General features: G+C 37.6%; 1 protein-coding gene across 8 annotated transcripts in view; it reads left to right on the top strand.

Moving 5' to 3' along the window:
* Srpk2 (SRSF protein kinase 2) overlaps positions 1-18,917 on the top strand; it is a 191,573-nt gene that overhangs the window by 117,052 nt on the left and 55,604 nt on the right. For all 8 annotated transcript variants that reach the window (XM_042684502.1, XM_042684505.1, XM_042684501.1 and 5 more), the window contains one exon: positions 11,045-11,202. In XM_042684502.1, coding sequence (XP_042540436.1) covers positions 11,045-11,202 — 158 coding nt within the window. The remainder of the gene's footprint in view (positions 1-11,044; positions 11,203-18,917) is intronic.

Raw genomic sequence — 18,917 nt, 5'->3', positions numbered from 1 at the left:
ACAAAAGAAGCTCAGAGACAGAGCCCAGTCCCAGAGTTTAAGCCCCAGGATCACAAAAAGAAAAAAATAAAATATGAGAGGATGTGAGTAGATTACATTTGAATACTATGTCATTTAATATAAAGGACTTATAGTGTCCCCTTTCCGAAACTTGTACGTCTCCTAAAACTAATCCCCTGTTCATGTCAAAGGACCACTATACTTAACTATAGTTTGTTTTGTAATATTAGTATCTGAAGTTTAATTTTTCTGTGATTTCTTTTGGCTTGCTCATAAGTGTGGTTTTCTTGTTTACTTGATTTTAAAATATGTTAACTCACATTTTCTAGATTGTAATTGCTGAGTTTCCCTGAGAGTCCAGATTGAGGCTGTGTTTGGATTTGTTTTTACTTCCTCTAGGCATCCTAAATGCCACTAACCCAATCACTCTAAATTTTTTTGTCTTAGGGCTTTCCAAGACTAAGGAGCTATTGCAAATTCAAATGCTAAACTCTTCAGAGGGGAAGTATGACATTGCAGTTTCAAGGGGAAATTTCCCTTTGTTCTCTTCTGAAGAAGTACCAGTCTTTCTAGGTCTAGTCTTGACTAGAATAGTAATCTCTTAGTTTGTTCTTAAGCTTCTTCCATTGGAATTAGATTTGATGTTTCCAGAATCCTTATTTCCTTGAAAAATTTCCTTTTTTCCCCTGATGGTTCTTTTAGGAGTCTACCAATTTCTAAAAATTTGCCAATCCTGCCAAAATAATATTAATGTGCTTGAACATCTTTGAAGGTGTTTATATATATTTTCCTTAATAAGACTTCTCATTTGCTGCTGTTGCCAGAGGAGTTTTATTGTTTTAATTTATATATTTAGAATTTTGACCCATTGTAAGTTTTCAGCATTTTTCTTTTGTGTGTGTAATCCCATTATCATTTTCCAGACTGTTCTTTCTCAGTTGAATGATTAGTACTCTGTTGAAAGTCAGTTTATTATAAATTAATTAGAGTTAAAGAACTCCAATTATATTGCCTCATTTTCTTTCTTTTACTTTTTTTTTTTGTTGTTGTTGTTTTGGTCATGGACCGACTCAAGGCTAGAACTCTACCACTTTGAGCCACAGTGCCACTTCCAGTTTTTGAGTGATTAATTGGAGGAAAGACTCTCACAGGGACTTTTCTGCCTGGGCTGGCCTCAAACTGAAATCCTCAGATCTCAGCCTCTTGAGTAGCTAGGATTATAGGCATAAAACACTGGCACCTGGCCTAGTGCATCATTTTCTGTCCATTCCTATTTTAGTAACACATCATCTTTGTGCGGGTGCATGTGCATTTGTGTGGTACTGGTGCTTGAATTCAAAGTCCTCATGCTTGCTTGCTCACTCACTCATAGCTGGCATGCTACTGTTTGAGCCAAGCCTCTAACCCAGCTTTTTGATGAATATTCTGGAGACAGAGACTTTTGGCCTTATCTATTGTGGCTGGCTTCCAACTGCAATTCTCTACATGTCAGCCTTATGAGAAGCTACGATTTTTTTTCTTATTGTGAAAATACTGTACAGGGGGGTATGGTTATAGACATGAGCCACTGATGCCTGGCTAATACACTGTCTTGATTGTAGATTTGTAATAAGTATAATAATTGGGAATTGTGGATCTTCTCATTTTGTCTTTCAAGATTACTTGTTAAGTCTGGAACTTGGCATTTTCATAGGAAATTTTAAGAATGATTGGTCAATTTCTTCAAAGATATTTATATTCAAAACCTATCACCTGATGTGGAAGAAATAGCTTTATTGTCAAAGCTCATAGAATTCACAAACTTTATAGACCACGATAATGACAATTTGCCCCTGAAGGTTATCTCACAATACTATAAAATTTGAGAAATTTATGTAATCACTTAATCACAGTAAAAAAGATATTTATAGTCAATATGCAGATTAATTGGGACTTATTGCTGTCTTAACTATTGATTCTCCAATTCATGAAATTAGACATGCTTTTATTTAGGTGGCATTTAATTTCAACAATGTTGAAAATGTTAAACTTATTTCTAAGTACTTTTTTCCTTTTGATGTAATTGTGAATGTAATTTTTCCTTAATATCATTTGCCTCATTCTTTTTGGTATAGTTGTAATTGTATATATGTTTTGACCTATTATAATGTAGTTGACAAATTTGGTACATATTGATGGACATTTGGGTTCTAGTACATTGCTATTTATAGACAAAGTAAGTATATACTTTATATAGCCAGAGTAAGTGTGTGTGTGTGTGTGTGTGTGTGTGTGTGTGTGTGTGTGTGTGTGTGTGTGTGTGTGTGTAAGGTAAATTTCAATAAAGAAATGTGCCGAGCCAGAGTGCTCAAATATTGTAATTATCCATTTAATTGGAAATTATTATATCCTATTTAAAAAATAATTTTACTGTTACTTAAAGGTGTATAGAAAAGTGTTTTAAATGCTCTTTATAGTTATTAATATAAGTAATGATATGCTGGATGAGGCTCAAAGCAGTGCTTTCCAGTATAACTTTCTCTGGTTACAGAAATGTTCTGCTCTGCCCCTTCTGTGCAGTTACCACCAGTGACTCTTGAGCACTTGAATTGAGGAAAAAAAACTAGATTGTTTATTTTACTAATTTTTATGTGGTTATTAGCTTCTACATTGTGTAACACTTTTTATTTATTTCCTGTAAATTACTTCCAGGGGATAGACTGTTGATTTACACTTGAATTTTAGTAATTGTAGATGCCATTAGATTTAGGGTTTGAAATTTTGTTCAAACTGATATATTTTCCATAATTTCCTATGAGAAGCATGAAACAATCAGTGGCTATTGCAGATTTCACCAGTGTATATCTTATTAAATGCTTCATTTTTGGCAGCATTTTGGTAGCCTTCTGTACCCAGCCTTCACATTGCTTACAAGCTTTTAAATAGAAAAGCATATGAGGTTTTTAGTTTTCTAGTTCTTACTTCATACAGTTTTTATCCTAATATAAAAGATACGCTTACCTGGGGTTAAGGTTTTTTTTCTCTGAAATACCTGCTTTATTGTAGCTAGAGAAAAAAACAACAACTTAGGGCTTTGTGAATGCCAAATAAGCATATGCTCTAGCACTGGGCTACCTCCCTATCCCCTGAAGTCTGTATTTGAATGTTATAAAATTACATTGATGTTTATAATAAAGGTCATTGCCTATAGATCAGGAGTCAGGAATCTAGACCCTTGGTGACTTGAATCTTGTATTTTGGCTCTGAACTAGGTTGTACCCTTTGCCCCTTTATTCTTCAGTTTCTTTTGAGAGTCTGACCTGCTTGGAAAGCCTTTAGGCTGATGTGTTGATGGTCTCTGCTTTTATTTGAATTACAGCAGAGACCATCAACATATAGCTAGTATTATTTTTTAATATTATACCTTCTATTAACCAATCTCCCTTGTATTCTGTGCTGCTGAGGCTTCTATTTGCTGCTCAGACTCAGATGAATAAAAGCAGAAGTTATTTTTCTTGTTTTCTTTTGTTCTTTTTTCTTTTTTCAGTACTGGGGTTTGAACTGAGGAACTGTGCATGTGTGGCAGGCTCTCTACCCTTGAACCATGCCCCCAGCCCAAAAGTTACTTTTCTCTTTATCTTCTTTGAGCCCCTCTTTTCTGTTGTCTATTCATGTGAATGGTAGCACCATTTCCCCTTCCCCACATATTGGGGTTTGATCTCAGAACCCTGAACTTCCTAAGCAGGTGTCTATAATTCTCCTAGCCTAGTGTACTATTTCACTAGTAGGAGAGCAGGACACTGGTGGCTTGTGCTTATTATAATCCTAGCTACTCAGGAGGCTGAAATCTCAGGATCCAGATTTAAAGCCAGCCAAGGACAGAGGCACAACCTCAGCCTCTTTGCATTGATTTTTTTTTTTTTTTTTTGGAGGGGGGTGGGCGAGGGCTTGAACTCAAGGCCAGGCACTGTCCCTAAGCTTTTTTGCTCAAGGTTAGTGTTCTATCACTTGAGACACAGTTCCACTTCCAGCTTTTCAATTCTTATTTTTATTTTTGGTTAATTGAAGAGTTTTATGAACTTTCTTGCTTAGGTTAGCTTTAAACCGTGATCCTTAGCTCTCATGTTCTTCAGTAGCTAGGATTACAAGCATGAGCCATCAGCACCTGGCTCCTACTTTTCCATTTTGAGATCATTTTGAAAAAAGGTCTTGCTTCCTATTTGAGTTAAGTGCCTGGATAGAGATTCTTATGTTCATTTGTGTCCCACCATACCTAGGATGACAAATGTACCCTACTATGCTAGTTTCTTCTATTGAAATGATGTCTTAGGGACTTTTCTTCCCTAATTGGCCTGGAAACTGGAGCCTCATGATCTTATCCTTCCATGTAGATAGGATGACAGACATGAGCCACCTGGCTCTACATCTTACCCTTGAGATCATAATTAATTCTACATTATCTATTCACCCATCCATCCAGCTATCTAACGAATTGCTATTGAAGCATCTACTTCCAGGTTGTTTTTTGTTGTTGTTATTGATGATGTTAATTTTTGAGATGGGAAGCTCACATTTATGCCTGGGCTAAAAAAGACCTTTCTGGCCTGACTAGTTTTTTAAACTATGATCCTCTAGGTCTTAGCCTTACAGGCGTGAGTCATCAGCATCCAGGTAACTCAGCATAATGTTTTTAAGAGTCACACATATTGCAATATGTATCAATATTTTATTATTATTTTAAGGATAATACGTTTTATATGGCTGCTTATGTTCTTTCTGTCTTTTGTTTATTATGACTAAAGTGCTACTAAGAAATCTCATGGATAAGATCTAGAAATAGAATTTCTGGGTCATATGGTAGCTCTGTATTTAACTTGTAGAGGAGTTCCAGACTCTTGCAAAATAGCTGCTCAATACTTCATATTCCAACAGCAGTGTATGAGGAGTCCAGTTTCTTCATCCTCCCCAATATTTGTTATTTTCTGGCTTTTTGATTATAGGCAAGTATGAAATGGTATCTCATTTTGGTTTTGATTTCCTTTTCCCTAGTGAGTTGAATCTTTTGTGTTTTGATCATTTATATATCCTGTATATGAAATTTCGGTCACTTACTTTTTTGTTTTGTTTTATAGTTCTAAGGACTGAAACCATTTCCTTGAGCATGATAGGAAAGTGTTCTATCATTGAGCTACATTCCCAGCCTTTTTGTACGTTTTCAATTTTATTTGTCTTTGTATTTTTTTAATTGTACCAAGAATATATATAAAGGATACAAGTCCCTTCTTAGTTTCCTTCTGTTCAGTAGACTTTTTATTTTCTTGATGGTGTTTTTTGAAATATAAAAGTTTTTGCAATGAAGTCCCAATTTATTTTTTATTGTTTATGCTTTTGATATTGTATATAAGAAGCATCCCCTAACTTAAGATCATGAAAATTATTTCATTTTTTTCCTCTGAGAGTTTTTAAGTCCTTCATCCACTTTCAGCTAATATTTATATATGTATGTGAGAAGATGCCTACCTTCATTTTTTGGCAATATTAAGATTTGAACTCTGGGTCTTGTCCCTTGTTAGGACAGGTGCTTTATCATTTGAGTTATGCCACTAGTTCTTTTGATGAGATTTTTCTGTTGGGGCTTTTGTCTTTTCAGGGCCAGACTGCACCATGATTCTCCTACTTACTCCTCCCATGTAGTTGCCTGATTTAATAGTTGAGATATGGAGTCTTGTTAACTTTTTGTTTCACTGTCTTGAAACTTAAATCCCCCCAAGATCTGCCTTCTGAATAGTTGCAGGCATGTGCCACAGTGGCTGGCCCCTGAAATAGCTTTTTGAAGGTTTTCTTTAAGATAATTGGAAGTTAATACCTTTTTGAAATCTGTTGATGTTTGATTCATGATTATGTATATAGTGAGGTAACTTGTTGCTTCTTGACCCTTTAGAGTCTAAAATTCAGTTGAGCTTTTTTTTTTTTTTTTTTTTTTTTGAGTCCGGTTGTGGCCTGAACTCTGGGCCTGGGTGCTGTCCCTCAGCTCTTCAGCTCAAGGCTAGCATTCTACCACTTGAGCCACAGTGTCACTTCCGGCTTTTTTCTTTTTGCTTATGTGATGCTGAGGAATCGAACCCAGGGCCTCATGCATGCAAGGCAAGTGCTCTACCACTGAGCCACCTTCCCAGCCCTCAGTTGAGCTTTAACAAGGCTTTGTAGTACTTTAGAAGAAGCTATCTTCTAACAAAGGAGGAGGCTACAATGCTTGATAAGAAATGTACTCATAGACAGCTCTGGTGGCTCATGCCTGTAATCCTAGCTACTCAGGAGGCTGAGCTCTGAGGATCGAAGTTCAAAGCCAACTCTGGCAGGAAAGTCCGTGAAACTCTTATCTCCAATAAAACACCAGAAAAACAGAAGTGGCTTTGTAGTTCAAGTGGTAGAGCACTAGCCTGGAGCTGAAGAGCTGAGGGACAGCGTTCAGGCCCAGAGTTCAAGCCGCAGGACCGACAAAAACAAAAAACAAAAACAAAAAAAAGAAATGTACTCATTATCTTGCCAATGTAATTGTAACCCCTCTGTACAGTATTTTCACAATAAAAAATAAATAAAAAAGAAGAAGCTATCTTCCAGGAGAGGCTAGCACAGATCTATATGCCTGCCCCTAAGAGAAACTTATGCTTTTCTACATTTTAGGTCATAACAGGATTTGAATGGCTTGAAAAAGAGTCATATCTACAGTTACTTGCTATAAAGAGCATAATGATTTGAGGATTGGTATCAATTGTTATGAAGTAAGTCATTTAAGATATATTAGAAAAAACAATATGCATTCATAGGAATATGATTTTGTGTGAACATGAGGGACTTTGAATATGAGGCCAAATTGCTACCCCATATAGTTCATAATAGCATTTTTCTCCTAAGGCAGTCACATAGATCTGCACCATATTTCCCAGAAGGTCTAAAGTAATACTGTTCAGTAGAAATACAGCTTAAGTCTTCTTAAAAGTAGCCACATTTAAAAAAAGGTAAAAAGAGTTAAAGAGAAATTAAGGTCGGTAATATACTTTAACTCATGTATAAAAACGAACCTGATAAATGCAAGATTATTAATATTTTTACCATTTTTTTGTATTAAGCCTTGGAAATCAAGTATAAAATCAAATATTTTAAATGTAAAACACATGTCTCTTTGAACTTGCCACATTTTATGTGTTCAGTACCTTTCTGTGTCCTATAACCACTGTATTGTTCAGCACAGTACATGTTGTTTAGATAAAGTAGATGTTGAACTATTACATTAACTTAACTATACCTTTCTGTGCATTGTGGTATCCTTACTTAACCTTTTAACTTGGTAGAACTGGTGTGTGTGTGTGTGTGTGTGTGTGTGTGTGTGTGTGTGGTGTGGTGTGTGTGTGTGTGTGTGTGTGTGTGTGTGTGTGTGTGTGTGTGTGTGTGTGTGTCCTGGGACTTGAGCTCTGGACGCTATTCCTTAGCTCCTCAGCTCAAGGCAAGCACTCTACCACTTGAGCCACAGCACCACTTCCGGTTTTCTGATGATTTACTAGGAATGAGAGTCTCACGGACTTTACTGCTAGCTTTGAACTGCAATTCTCAGATCTCAGCGTCCTGAGTAGCTAGGATTACAGGAATGAAACACCAGTGCCTGAAACACTGGCTAAAAGTGACTTTTGAGAAGCTTTCTACTTGCCTGTTCACTGTAGTCCTCACTGGAAGATGCAAAGTATCTAGGAATTTTGTTATATGATGTGGGCAGATCAGTGGTTGGGTAAAAAATAAATGAAAGCCCAAATTATAACGAAGGTACCTGAGTGCCTCAAATTGAGAGAAAATGGACAGTGAAAATTGGTTTGTTGTTCCTATTCACAGATACAAACCATTCATCAAGCTGCTATATAGAAAATACTAGTAGTGGGGGCGGGGGGATGGGAAGGAATGGGAAAGGGAAACAAAGGAGGAGGCAACAATGCTTGATAAGAAATGTACTCATTACCTTCCCCATGTAATTGTAACCCCTCTGTACGGTGTTTTTACAATTTAAAAAAAAGGAAAAAAAAAAAAAAAGAAAATACTAGTAGTGCAGTAATTCCCTAGGAAATAATTTGCATTTTTTGTCTTTTAGATCACAACTTGAGGGGAGGGTGCTACTGACACACAGTAGCTAAAGGCCAAGGATGTATTGGCTAAATGCCAAGTATTCTACAGTACACCAAGTAGTCCCTATAGCAATGAATTACTTGGCTTAAGTGTTAGTAATACCAAGCATTATACTCTAGAGCAACCACCGTCTCCCTCCCCCCCCCCCCCCCCCCCCCCCATTAGCAGGTTTCTATAATGAATGAAGAATGTTTTAAATTTAGATTTTTGTTTTGTTTTGTTTTTTTGTCTTTTGGTCGGTTGTAGGGCTTGAACTCTGGGCTTGGGTGCTGTCCCTCAGCTCTTCAGCTCAAGGCGAGCGCTCTACTGCTTGAGCCACACAGCACCACTTCCAGTTTTCTGGTGGTTTATTGGACTTTCCTGCCTGGGCTGGCTTTGAACCACGATCCTCAGATCTCAGCCTCCTGAGTAGCTGGGATTACAGGCGTGAGCCACTGGCGCCCGGCTGTTGTTGTTTTTTTTAATGGAAAATTTCTGGGTTAGGAAGAAATAGCCAGATTTCAAAGTATCTCTGAGCAAAGTTATTGTGTAGACTTTGGTTACACACATAAAGAATGGTAACGCATGCTTTTCAGACCCATCTCTCTTTACTCAGGGGAAGATTGAGTCGGCAGTTCCTCTCGTGTCTACTCTGCAAAACTCCCTTATAACCTGGCCACTGTTCGACTTCTGTCAGGTCATATCTGTTTAAAGGAAAATGATCATATACCTGCCAGATTGTTGCCCTTCTCGTAATTCCTGTTGGGATTTTTTAATGTCTTATGGAAGTGATGTGTCTTTGTGCTTATTTTACCCTTTTAGTGTGCAGTTATGACTGATGCTATCTCAGAATGCTATCCATATCACACTCTTAATGTCTATTACCTAGGGAGCTGTGACTTTGAGATCAATATAAGTCATTGTTTTACTTCTAACTATTGTTTATTCCTGCTAGAATTTGCCTTTCAGTTTTCATGTTATGGGAATTCGTCCTCTTTTCTTATAGCTTAGTATTTTTGTACCTTTCAACTTTCTCCTCTTTCTTCAATTTTGTCAGTTTGGGTTTCTGATGGCTTGCCACCTACTTTAGCTGCAGTTAACACATACTAAAATCAGCATAATAATGGCTATTGAGAATTTCAAATTTGGTAAGGGTTTTGAGCTCCAATTTAGGGCAGTGGTCAGGGAAGTTCCTCTGGTCCTTCAGAGTAGCCAAGCATGAGCATATATCCCCTCCTCTGCCAGCCAACCTTGTCAGGGTTTTAAGGCTGGTAAGCAAGCTTTGGCTGTGTGCTCTATACTGTGCTGCACTGAAGAGAAGAAAGATGGGCACTCATATTTCCATTGCACAAGAAGCAGTTCTGACTTCAAAGGAAATTTAGATGCTTTTAGAAAATATATCTGAGCAGGCAAAATGTGGCACATGATCTCTATATTGATGCCACTTGGAATCTCCTTGCTTCCTGCAACTACGGAACCCCCCATTTCGTCCTACTAATACTGCCTCCTCAAAACAACCTCATCAGCCCAATGTCCTTGCCCCGTCACAACTTATTTTTTCCTGCTTCACTTTTTACCTATACTGCTGGCGCTGGTGCAGGGAGAGCAGTAGTGGTACCATCAGGAAGTGCTGCTTTTGAGCCAGATGGGCTTCTGGCATCCAAGTTGAGACACTAGGTTTATGTTTTCCCGATGGAGTCATAGTTAGAAATAGTAATTAACTTTTATAGTAAATGCAAGCTTGATTCTATAGCATCCCATTGTCTGAATAGGAACCCATGCAATTGTAGTTAGTATGTATGTGGGTTATTACATACCATGAAATTTGCATCTTTGATCCTCCAAGTGCTTTTTTTCTGATGGCGTAGATTTTTCTGTCCTTTGCAAAGGAGTACACTAAACACCATTTAATCTTTTTTTTTTTTTTTTTTAGGACAGATTGTAATGACCTTTGCAAATCATGTGGAGTGCATAGATTGTATTTGTGTTTGATTGACAGTTGCTTTTGTCCTCAATTTCTTGTTTTGGCAGTGTTCATATTTTCTTTTTTTTTTTTTTTTGGGTCCGGTTGTGGGGCCTGAACTCTGGGCCTGGACACTGTCCCTCAGCTCTTCAGCTCAAGGCTAGCACTCTACCACTTGAGCCACAGCGCCACTTCCGGCTTTTTCTTTTTGCTTATATGGTGCTGAGGAATCGAACCCAGGGCCTCATGCATGCAAGGCAAGCATTCTACCACTGAGCCACCTTCCCAGCCCCAGTGTTCATATTTTCTTAATTTGTGTTTTTGTTTTGTTTTCTTGAAGTGCTGGGAATCAAACCCACTGTTTTGCACATGCTAGGCAAATGCTTTACAACTGAGTTGTATCCCCAGCCTTCAGGCAGTGTTTTTGAAGCAAGGTTGATACATAGCTGAATTATTAAATTAAAATACTACACATTAGGTACAATATATGTTAATCACTTTTTCCGAGTTATTAGAAACCTAATCTCCTACTTTTTGTTTGGGAAGGAAATGCTAATTTTTCAAACAAGAGAAGGCATACCTCTTTATAAGTTGAGGGAAGTTTGGGCTTTTTCTAATTCCTATGGGATGCTTTCTAACTAATAGAGCTGTACATTTTGGCATAGTCTTTCATTTCACTAAAGTCTCATAGTATTGTTAGGGCTTAAGAAATATTGTAGCTCTGAGTGAAAAGATGACTATAAACCTATGCCATAGTTAATAAGACTAGTTTTCCCCCTCTGACTTGTATGATAAAACATGATTTGAATTCAGGTAGAATGGGTGGAATGAGATTAATTAGCATTTGTTGTTTGTGTTTGGTAAATTTAATTTTTTCCCATATTAAAAAACACTCAGATGTGTTTGTAATCCGATATTTATGAGTAAGTAGAAATTTTCTTGCCATTTCAGGCCGGAGCCTCAACAGAAAGCTCCTTTAGTTCCTCCTCCTCCACCACCACCACCGCCACCACCACCTCCGCTGCCAGACCCAACACCCCCAGAGCCAGAGGAGGAGATCCTGGGATCAGATGATGAGGAACAGGAGGACCCTGTGGATTACTGCAAAGGTGATAATCATTGTGTGGCAGTGTGAGATTCCTGTTCTCATGGGGTCACTCAATAATTTTTGTGGAGAATGGACAAGGAGAGCTTATTATTAAATTTAATAATGATTTAATAAATTAAGATAATTAAATTAAAATTTTAATAAATAAAGGGAGTGTTTATTAAATTAGCCTACTTGTTCATTGACTATAAAATGATATCAGAAAATGTAGGAAATGGAAAATTGAGATAGGAAATATGTACACATGTACCTACATACCCTGGATATTTTCAAAACAATTTAATCTGGTATAATTAAAGATAAGGAACATAATAAACCACCTCAGAAGGTTCTAGGAACAAAAAGGTACCAAACTCCAAACCAAGGTGGGATCCTGTTATATCTTGTATTCGACTTTGACCTTTCTGGCAATGGCTAAATTCAATTACATAGTACTAATTGCCTGTGGAAAGAAAGCATCTACATTTGTTTGCAGAGAGACTTTTCCTGGTATTATACTTCATGAAAAAGAAATTTTCTGTGGCTTCTGCTATTGTGTGGCATAGTTACTTGCTTACAGCTGTGATATTACAGAAGTCAGAGATTATTCAAGTGGAATATTCTTGATTCTTTTTTTCTTTTAAAAAATTGTTAATAAAGGTGAGGGGTTACAGTTACTTAAATCAGGTAATGAGTCTTGTATTGATTCTTTAAGACCAAAAAATAGGGGCTGGGAATATGGTTGTATTGATTCTTTAAGACCAAAAAATAGGGGCTGGGAATATGGCTTAGTCATAGAGTGCTTGCCTAGCATGCCTGAAGCCTGGGTTCGATCCTCAGTACCATATAAACAGAAAAAGCCAGAAGTGGTGCTGTGGCTCAAGTGGTAGAGTGCTAGCCTTGAGCAAAAGAAGCTCAGAAACAGTGCCAAGGTCCTGAGTTCAAACCCCAGGACTGGCAAAAAAAAAAAAAAGAAAAAAGAAAAAAAAAAGACCAAAAAAATATATTGTTAAACTCCTGAAGGACAAACATATGTTGTATGATGAATATTGACGATGGTGTAAATTGATGCCACACTTTTAGAGAGTCCAGTCTCTACTGAGAAAGAAAGTCTATACTACTTATACTAAGTCTAGTCTAAGATAAGAGAGAGTTGCTATGTTCATTTGGCTGCCTCTGTTATTCATCCATTTGGATTTTTAATTACCTGGATTTTTGAACTTCTGACTAGTTTATTTGCTACAAAATTTAAAACATATGAATCAGATTTCTTGTAGTATAAAGAGTAGATGGAAGCAAATGCATATATAAATAAACCTTAAAGCAATGATGAATCTTTGGGTCTGAAGTTTCTTGGTAATTTATCACTTACTTATCTAATGCCTATAGCTCTTTCATGTCTTGCTTAAGGAATAATGTAAAATTGATTATCTGCTAAGAAGAAAAGGAAGTTACTTCATTAAGGAAGTGTAAGAACTAAGCTAGTATTCTAACCTAATCTTCCCATAGGTGGAAGTACCTACACAGAATCATTGCCCTCCTTAGAAGAAGAGTAGGTCATCCCATAGCATTTTGCCTAGCTAGGGTTATGAACCTAGTAATTTATGCTCCTTTTTTTTTTTTTTGTCAGTCCTGGGGCTTAAATTCAGGGCCTAAGCACTGTCTCTGAGCTTCTTTTGCTCAAAGCTACCGCTTGAACCACAGCACCACTTCCAGCTTTTTCTGTTTATGTGGTACTTAGGAATTGAACCCAGGACTTCATGCATGCTAGGCAAGCACTCTATGACTAAGCCATATTCCCAGCCCAATTTATGCTTAAAAAAAAAAGTTACAGGGACAGTTTAGAAAGGTAAGATACACATATTCCCCAAGCTCCACTTAATTTGCATTTCTTGGCTTGGAAAGACACATGTTAAATGACAAAATATTTTACTCTTTTGATTTTTGTTGCTGTAACTAGGATATTAGGTTGACATATAGGAAGCACTCTTCAGGAATCCCACCTTCAGCAAATATCCTCCACCACACGGTCTACTCTCCATCTGAATCTCTAGTACATGGGTTAAGAGGTATAGACTGGTTATTTTCATCTGGCATAGATTATGAGCTCTTAGTATGTCAAAATTGTTCTTTTAGGGTGCAGACACAGGTATATATACAAGTTGATCATTCATTTGAGTTTTTGATGATGTTTAAACTGGAAAGCACTAATTAGTCTTAGAGTATAGAAGTAGGTGAGGCTTAAGGATGAGGCTAAAAATGAGTTTTATTTTTCACCTTTTACTCATTCATTTCTAATGATTTGTCTCTAAGATCTTTGTCTTTTCTCATGCTTAGAATATCTGAGGGTTTCTTTATATGATAGTTTAGAATATAGTATTTTTTTTTTTGTTGGTCATGGGGCTTGAACTCAGGGCCTGGGACCTGTCCTTAAGCTTTTTTGCTCAAGGCTAGTACTCTGCCACTTGAGCCACAGCTCTACTTCTGGCTTTTTGGTAGTTAATTGGAGATGATTCTGTTTCTTGCTCAGGCTAGCTTCAAACCTTAAACCTCAGATCTCACCTTCCTAAATAGCATCATATACATGAACCACCAGTTCCCAGCTTGCAACTTAATTTTTTATTTTCATTTTTTGATCTTGCTGATTTCAGTCTTCCAAGTAGCCATAGCTTTCAAAGTGGCACATATGCAGGTCATATTTAGAGTTAGGGAAAAGGAAATATAAAACAAGTTTTGATTGGATATATATGGTCATGTTCTGATAGCTTTAGGCCTTTAATTGACTAAGACTCAGATGCTTGGTTACTATGTATGGGGTCTACTTTGGGAAGAATGAAAGCTGCTTTTGGTTCAATAAGTCAAGTAAATGTCTAGATGAGGTCACTTAAAAACAACCATTAGTCATTTATGATCTGATGTTAGCTACTGTGTCCCTCTTACCCTTTCCCCATTTAAAATATATTCTAAAGCACTTTATGGAATTGAGAAATAATCTTGGTGTGTTGTAGGCTCTAAAATGTAGATTAAGATTTTAGATAATAGTTTGCTTTACAATGTAGCTCTTATTTCTTTTGTGGGGAATCTATCATTTTTGAGAGACTTTAGAAAACGAAATGACTATATCAGTATAATTTAGGAATTTTTTTCTGCAACTATGAAATAGCACTGTAATGACGTGATAGATTATTGATTATAAAAGCAAAAGAAACCTTATATTTATTTAACTTTGTGTTGAATCTGAGCCTAACTTTGTAAAAATATGGAGCTGTTTAATGCACTTTAACCTTTAATTGTTTGTAAATGCCATAGTAGCTTTGTCCAGGATCCTACAGATACCTTTTCCAATTATGTAGTTCTTTTGTGGTATTATTTAATTGTATTCTTTGGGATATACTTAGATTATTAGCTTATTTTTTCTTGTCTGATCACAACAAAAATAGAGGAAAATCTTCTAAGAATATACTTTGTTAAATTTATTACACAAATAGCAACATTCAAACTTGCCCCATTCTCAGAGCTTTTTACAGTCTGATCCCTGTGTAACATTCTTATTTTCTTTCTTAGTATCAAATAACATCATGTATTTTACTGTAAGCATGTTTTCTTTTTTTGGTTCCAGTCTTGGGCCAGAACTCATTGTTTAGACACTGTCCCTGAGCTTTTGTGCTCAAGGATAGCACTCTTATCATTTGAGCGGTAGCTCTACTTCCAGCCTTTTGGTGGTTAATTGGAGATAAAATTTCATTGACTTTTCTGCCCAGGCTGATTTTTGAACTATGATCCTTAGCTCTCAGCTTCCTGGGTAGGTAGCTAGGATTACAGGTGTTGAGCCATCAGTGTGCCTGGCATGAATATGTTTTCTATTATAAAACTGTTTTCATATGCATTTAAAAATTAATACATATAATAGGGCTGGGAAGGTGGCTCAGTGGTAGAGCGCTTGCCTTGCATGCATGAGGCCCTGGGTTTGATTCCTCAGCACCACATAAGCAAAAAGAAAAAAGCCGGAAGTGGCGCTGTGGCTCAAGTGGTAGAGCACTAGCCTTGAGCTGAAGAGCTGAGGGACAGCGCCCAGGCCCAGAGTTCAGTCCCCACAACCGGACCCCCCCCAAAAAAATTAATGCATATAATAGGTAAATAGATAAAGAAGGTGAGGTAAAGGGTAATGCATAAGGGTTTATTAGTGATCTGTACAGTTTAAGAGAATGTTACTAATTTGCTTTTGGGATTCTTAGTAATTAATGAAGAAAGGAAATGTAGATGTTTTGGGACAGTCATGAAAATCTCATTAGTAATTTTTGTAAGACAAAGAAAAAGTTTTTTTTTTTGTTTTGTTTTGGTACCAAAGATAGGTTTATCAAGAATCAAGAACTTCTTAGATTTTACCCTCTTTGCCATGTAGTGTTAATTTGCCACAGTATTCTTTATAGATGTTTGTAGAAGCCATGAGATTCCTGGGTTAGAGAAAAGGACTCTTATTCAGAACACTTCATGCAGCTTGATCTTCATGGTTTTATTAGTACCCTTGCATAATTAATCTAATAAGGATGTTTGTACAGTGGTTTGTGTCACATCTGAAGAACTCTTATAAAACCCTGATTTTTAAAATTAGGACCTACAAGAGAGATACTTCAGGAGCTGCTTGGGAAAGTTTCTTTCTTTTTTTTTTTTTTTCAAAACAGTAGATCATCCTGTCCACCTGAGATTGATGGGCCACCTCCCCCACCCCATGGCCCCCTGAGCCATAGGACTGCTGAAAACCACTGAAAGGCCCCTGGGAGAGGTGCTGCTTTTGTTTGGTGCTGTGGGGGGTGGGAGAGATGAGACTGAGGGACTGCCACCCCACATAGACATGTGTTCCTTGGGGTGGAGGGGCTGAGGAGGGCTTGCCTCCCTCTCCAACCCCAGCCATGCCCCCTCTTCCTTCCTCACCCCTATCCGTTTTGTAAGTCCAGCTCACCTTTGCTTTCAATATGTAACCAAAGGAAAACTCAAAAAACAAACAAACAAACAAAAAACCACAGAGAAAGATCCTGCTTCTTCCCCAGAGAAAGATGTTTCTCCAAGGTTGTTCACTAGAAAAGTCTTTCAAAGATAACGTAGATCAGTGCCTTTGTTCAAAGTATGCACAGAAATAAAATCATATTCTTGCTGCCCAGGTGTGTGTATTTGTGTGTGAGTGTGTGTGTGTGTGTGTGTGTGAGAGAGAGAGAGAGAGAGAGAGAGAGAGAGAGAGAGAGAGAGAGAGAGATATTAAACTGGCTAGAACTTTCTGTACAATGTTGGCTAACAGTCCTGGGATCAGGCACCCTCATCTTATTTCTGCTCATAAGGTAAGAATTGAATTTTTCATCAAGTCTACTGTTATCCATAGGTTTCCCCTGAATGTTCTTCCCTTCCTGTCTTTTTGTTTTTTTTTTTTTTTGAGAACTGTGATCAGCAGTAAGTGTTTGATACCATTATTTTTTCATGTATCTCCTGAGCTGATCATAGGATTTAAAAATATTAATTATGGTGAATTAATAATGATTGGGTTTTGAATATTAAGCCAAGTTCACATTCCTGGAATAAACCTCATTTGATGATGTGTTATCCTGTCTTAGCTGGGATTTCAGGTGTGAGCCACTATGAGTGTGTTAAAAGTTTTGTATTTACATCTTGGTTTGTAGATTTTTTGGTTTTTGTTTTTGTTAAGATGTTGTACGGAGGGGTTACAGTTACATGAGTAAGGCAATGAGTACATTACTTGTCCATTATTGTTACTCCTTCCTGTCGCATCCACCTCGACCAGCAAGGAAGACACGACCCGGGATTCTTCTCAAAGCAGTTTATTCAGGAACCTTGATTATTAGCTTCTCTCTCGCCCCGCACCCGCACTCCGGTTATAAGCCTCCTGGATGGCCAATCCCGAGGTGCCACGTGGCATATACCAATAGGGTCGCAAACACGGAAGCAAGCCAGCAGCCAAGCCATAGCCATATAAGGAGTTGTTTTTCACAGAGAGCACTCGCCATCGGGAAGGCAGAAGGCGGAAGCCAGCGCCATCTTTGGTCGTGGCCGCGCCATGTGGCCGCGCCATCTTTGGTCGGCTCCCGCAGCTCTCCACACTTCCCATTCTTGTTGTCCCACTATCCCTTCCCTCCCCTAGCTCCCACACTCTCCCCCCCCCCACCCCCCTCACTGGCCAAAGTTGTAAAGTTCGTTTCCAATATACTGTCCTGTGGGTATCTTTGTTGCAATGAGTCATCCTGTGTCCTTGTTCCAGTGTTTTGTAATTTCCCTTCCCCTTCCCAGATTAGACATATGTATATACAAGATGCAGGGTATCAAAATCAAGTACAGTGACAACAGGGGATATGCCATAGGGGAAAGAACATACAAAAGAAACAACAACAACAACAAAAAATCACATGATACATTTAAATAAACACAACAATAAATACATTTAAATAAATATAACAATAAGGACATGGTATGTAGTTTTTATGTCTGTCTAATTGGAATGAAGTAATGCTTCTGACTTCATCATAGGATAAGATCACAGAATTTTCCCTTGTGCTTTTTAGGAATAGTTTGTGTAGAATTGATCATATTCCTTTCATAATAATAATGTTTTGGGGGCTACTCTTCAGTACTTGCCCTTTTTCTTTTTTTTAGAGAGGATCTTGGACTTGTGAATTTACTGTCAAGCCTCCTGAGTGCTAGGACTATAGGAATGCATTACCATACAATTTTTTGAAAAGGTTTTGTTTTTTTTCCCTTAAGTGTTGGTGTTGGGGCTTGAACTTGGGGCCTGTTGTTGTCTTTGAGCTGCTGCTACCTTTTTCCCCCCCTCAAGGCTAGCACTTTACCACTTGAACCACAGCTTGCTCTACTTCTAGCCTTTTGGTGATGAATTGAAGGAAGAGTCTCATGGTCTTCCCTGCCTGGGCTGGCTTTGAATCATGATCCTCGATCTTAGCTTCTTGTGTAGGTAGGATTACAGGTGCGAGCCTCTGATGTCTGGCTTGTGAAAAGGATTTTTAACAATATATAATTTTAACAATAAATGGATACATAATTATACAGGTGTGTATTTTAGTTTTGGGGGCTTTTTGTTTGAAAGTATTCATATATAAGTAAAATATGTAGTGATAAGAACTCTCATCAGTTTTTATGTTGGTAATTTGTGTTTCCTTCTTTTTTCTTTTTGTCCTGATTAGCCTGATCAGAAATGTATTATTTTTTATTTTCTCAAAAAAAAACCACCGTTTGGCCGGGTGCTGGTGGCTCACGCCAGTAATCCTAGCTACTCAGGAGGCTAACGATCATGGTTCAAAGCCAGCCCGGGCAGGAAAGTCTGTGAGACTCCTATTTCCAATAAACCACTAGAAAACTGGAAGTGGCACTGTGGCTCAAGCGGTAGAGTGCTGACCTTGAGCTGAAGAGCACAGGGACAGTGCCCAAGCCCAGAGTTCAAGTTCCACGACCGACCACAAAAAAAAAAGTCACCGTTTGAATTGACCATTTTTTGTTGTTGTTGTTTTTATCATTTTTTAATTTTTCAATGATTCCAGTTAATGTCGTTGTTTCTTTCATTAGTGCTCTTTAGGTTACATTTGCTTTTCTTTTTCTAGTTTCTTTAGTTGGAAACTGATTTGAGATATTTTCTCATATAGGTATTCAAAATTTTCCTGTAAGTACTGCTTTAAAAGCATTTCACAGATTGGTAGGACAAATTTTCATTTTCATCTGGTG

The sequence above is a fragment of the Dipodomys spectabilis genome, unplaced genomic scaffold, assembly GCF_019054845.1.
Source record: "Dipodomys spectabilis isolate Male_0828 unplaced genomic scaffold, ASM1905484v1 ptg000089l, whole genome shotgun sequence".
In the NCBI taxonomy this organism is placed as follows: domain Eukaryota; kingdom Metazoa; phylum Chordata; class Mammalia; order Rodentia; family Heteromyidae; genus Dipodomys; species Dipodomys spectabilis.
The sequence above is the reverse complement of the archived record's forward strand: the minus strand, read 5'-3'. Positions and strand labels throughout refer to the sequence as shown.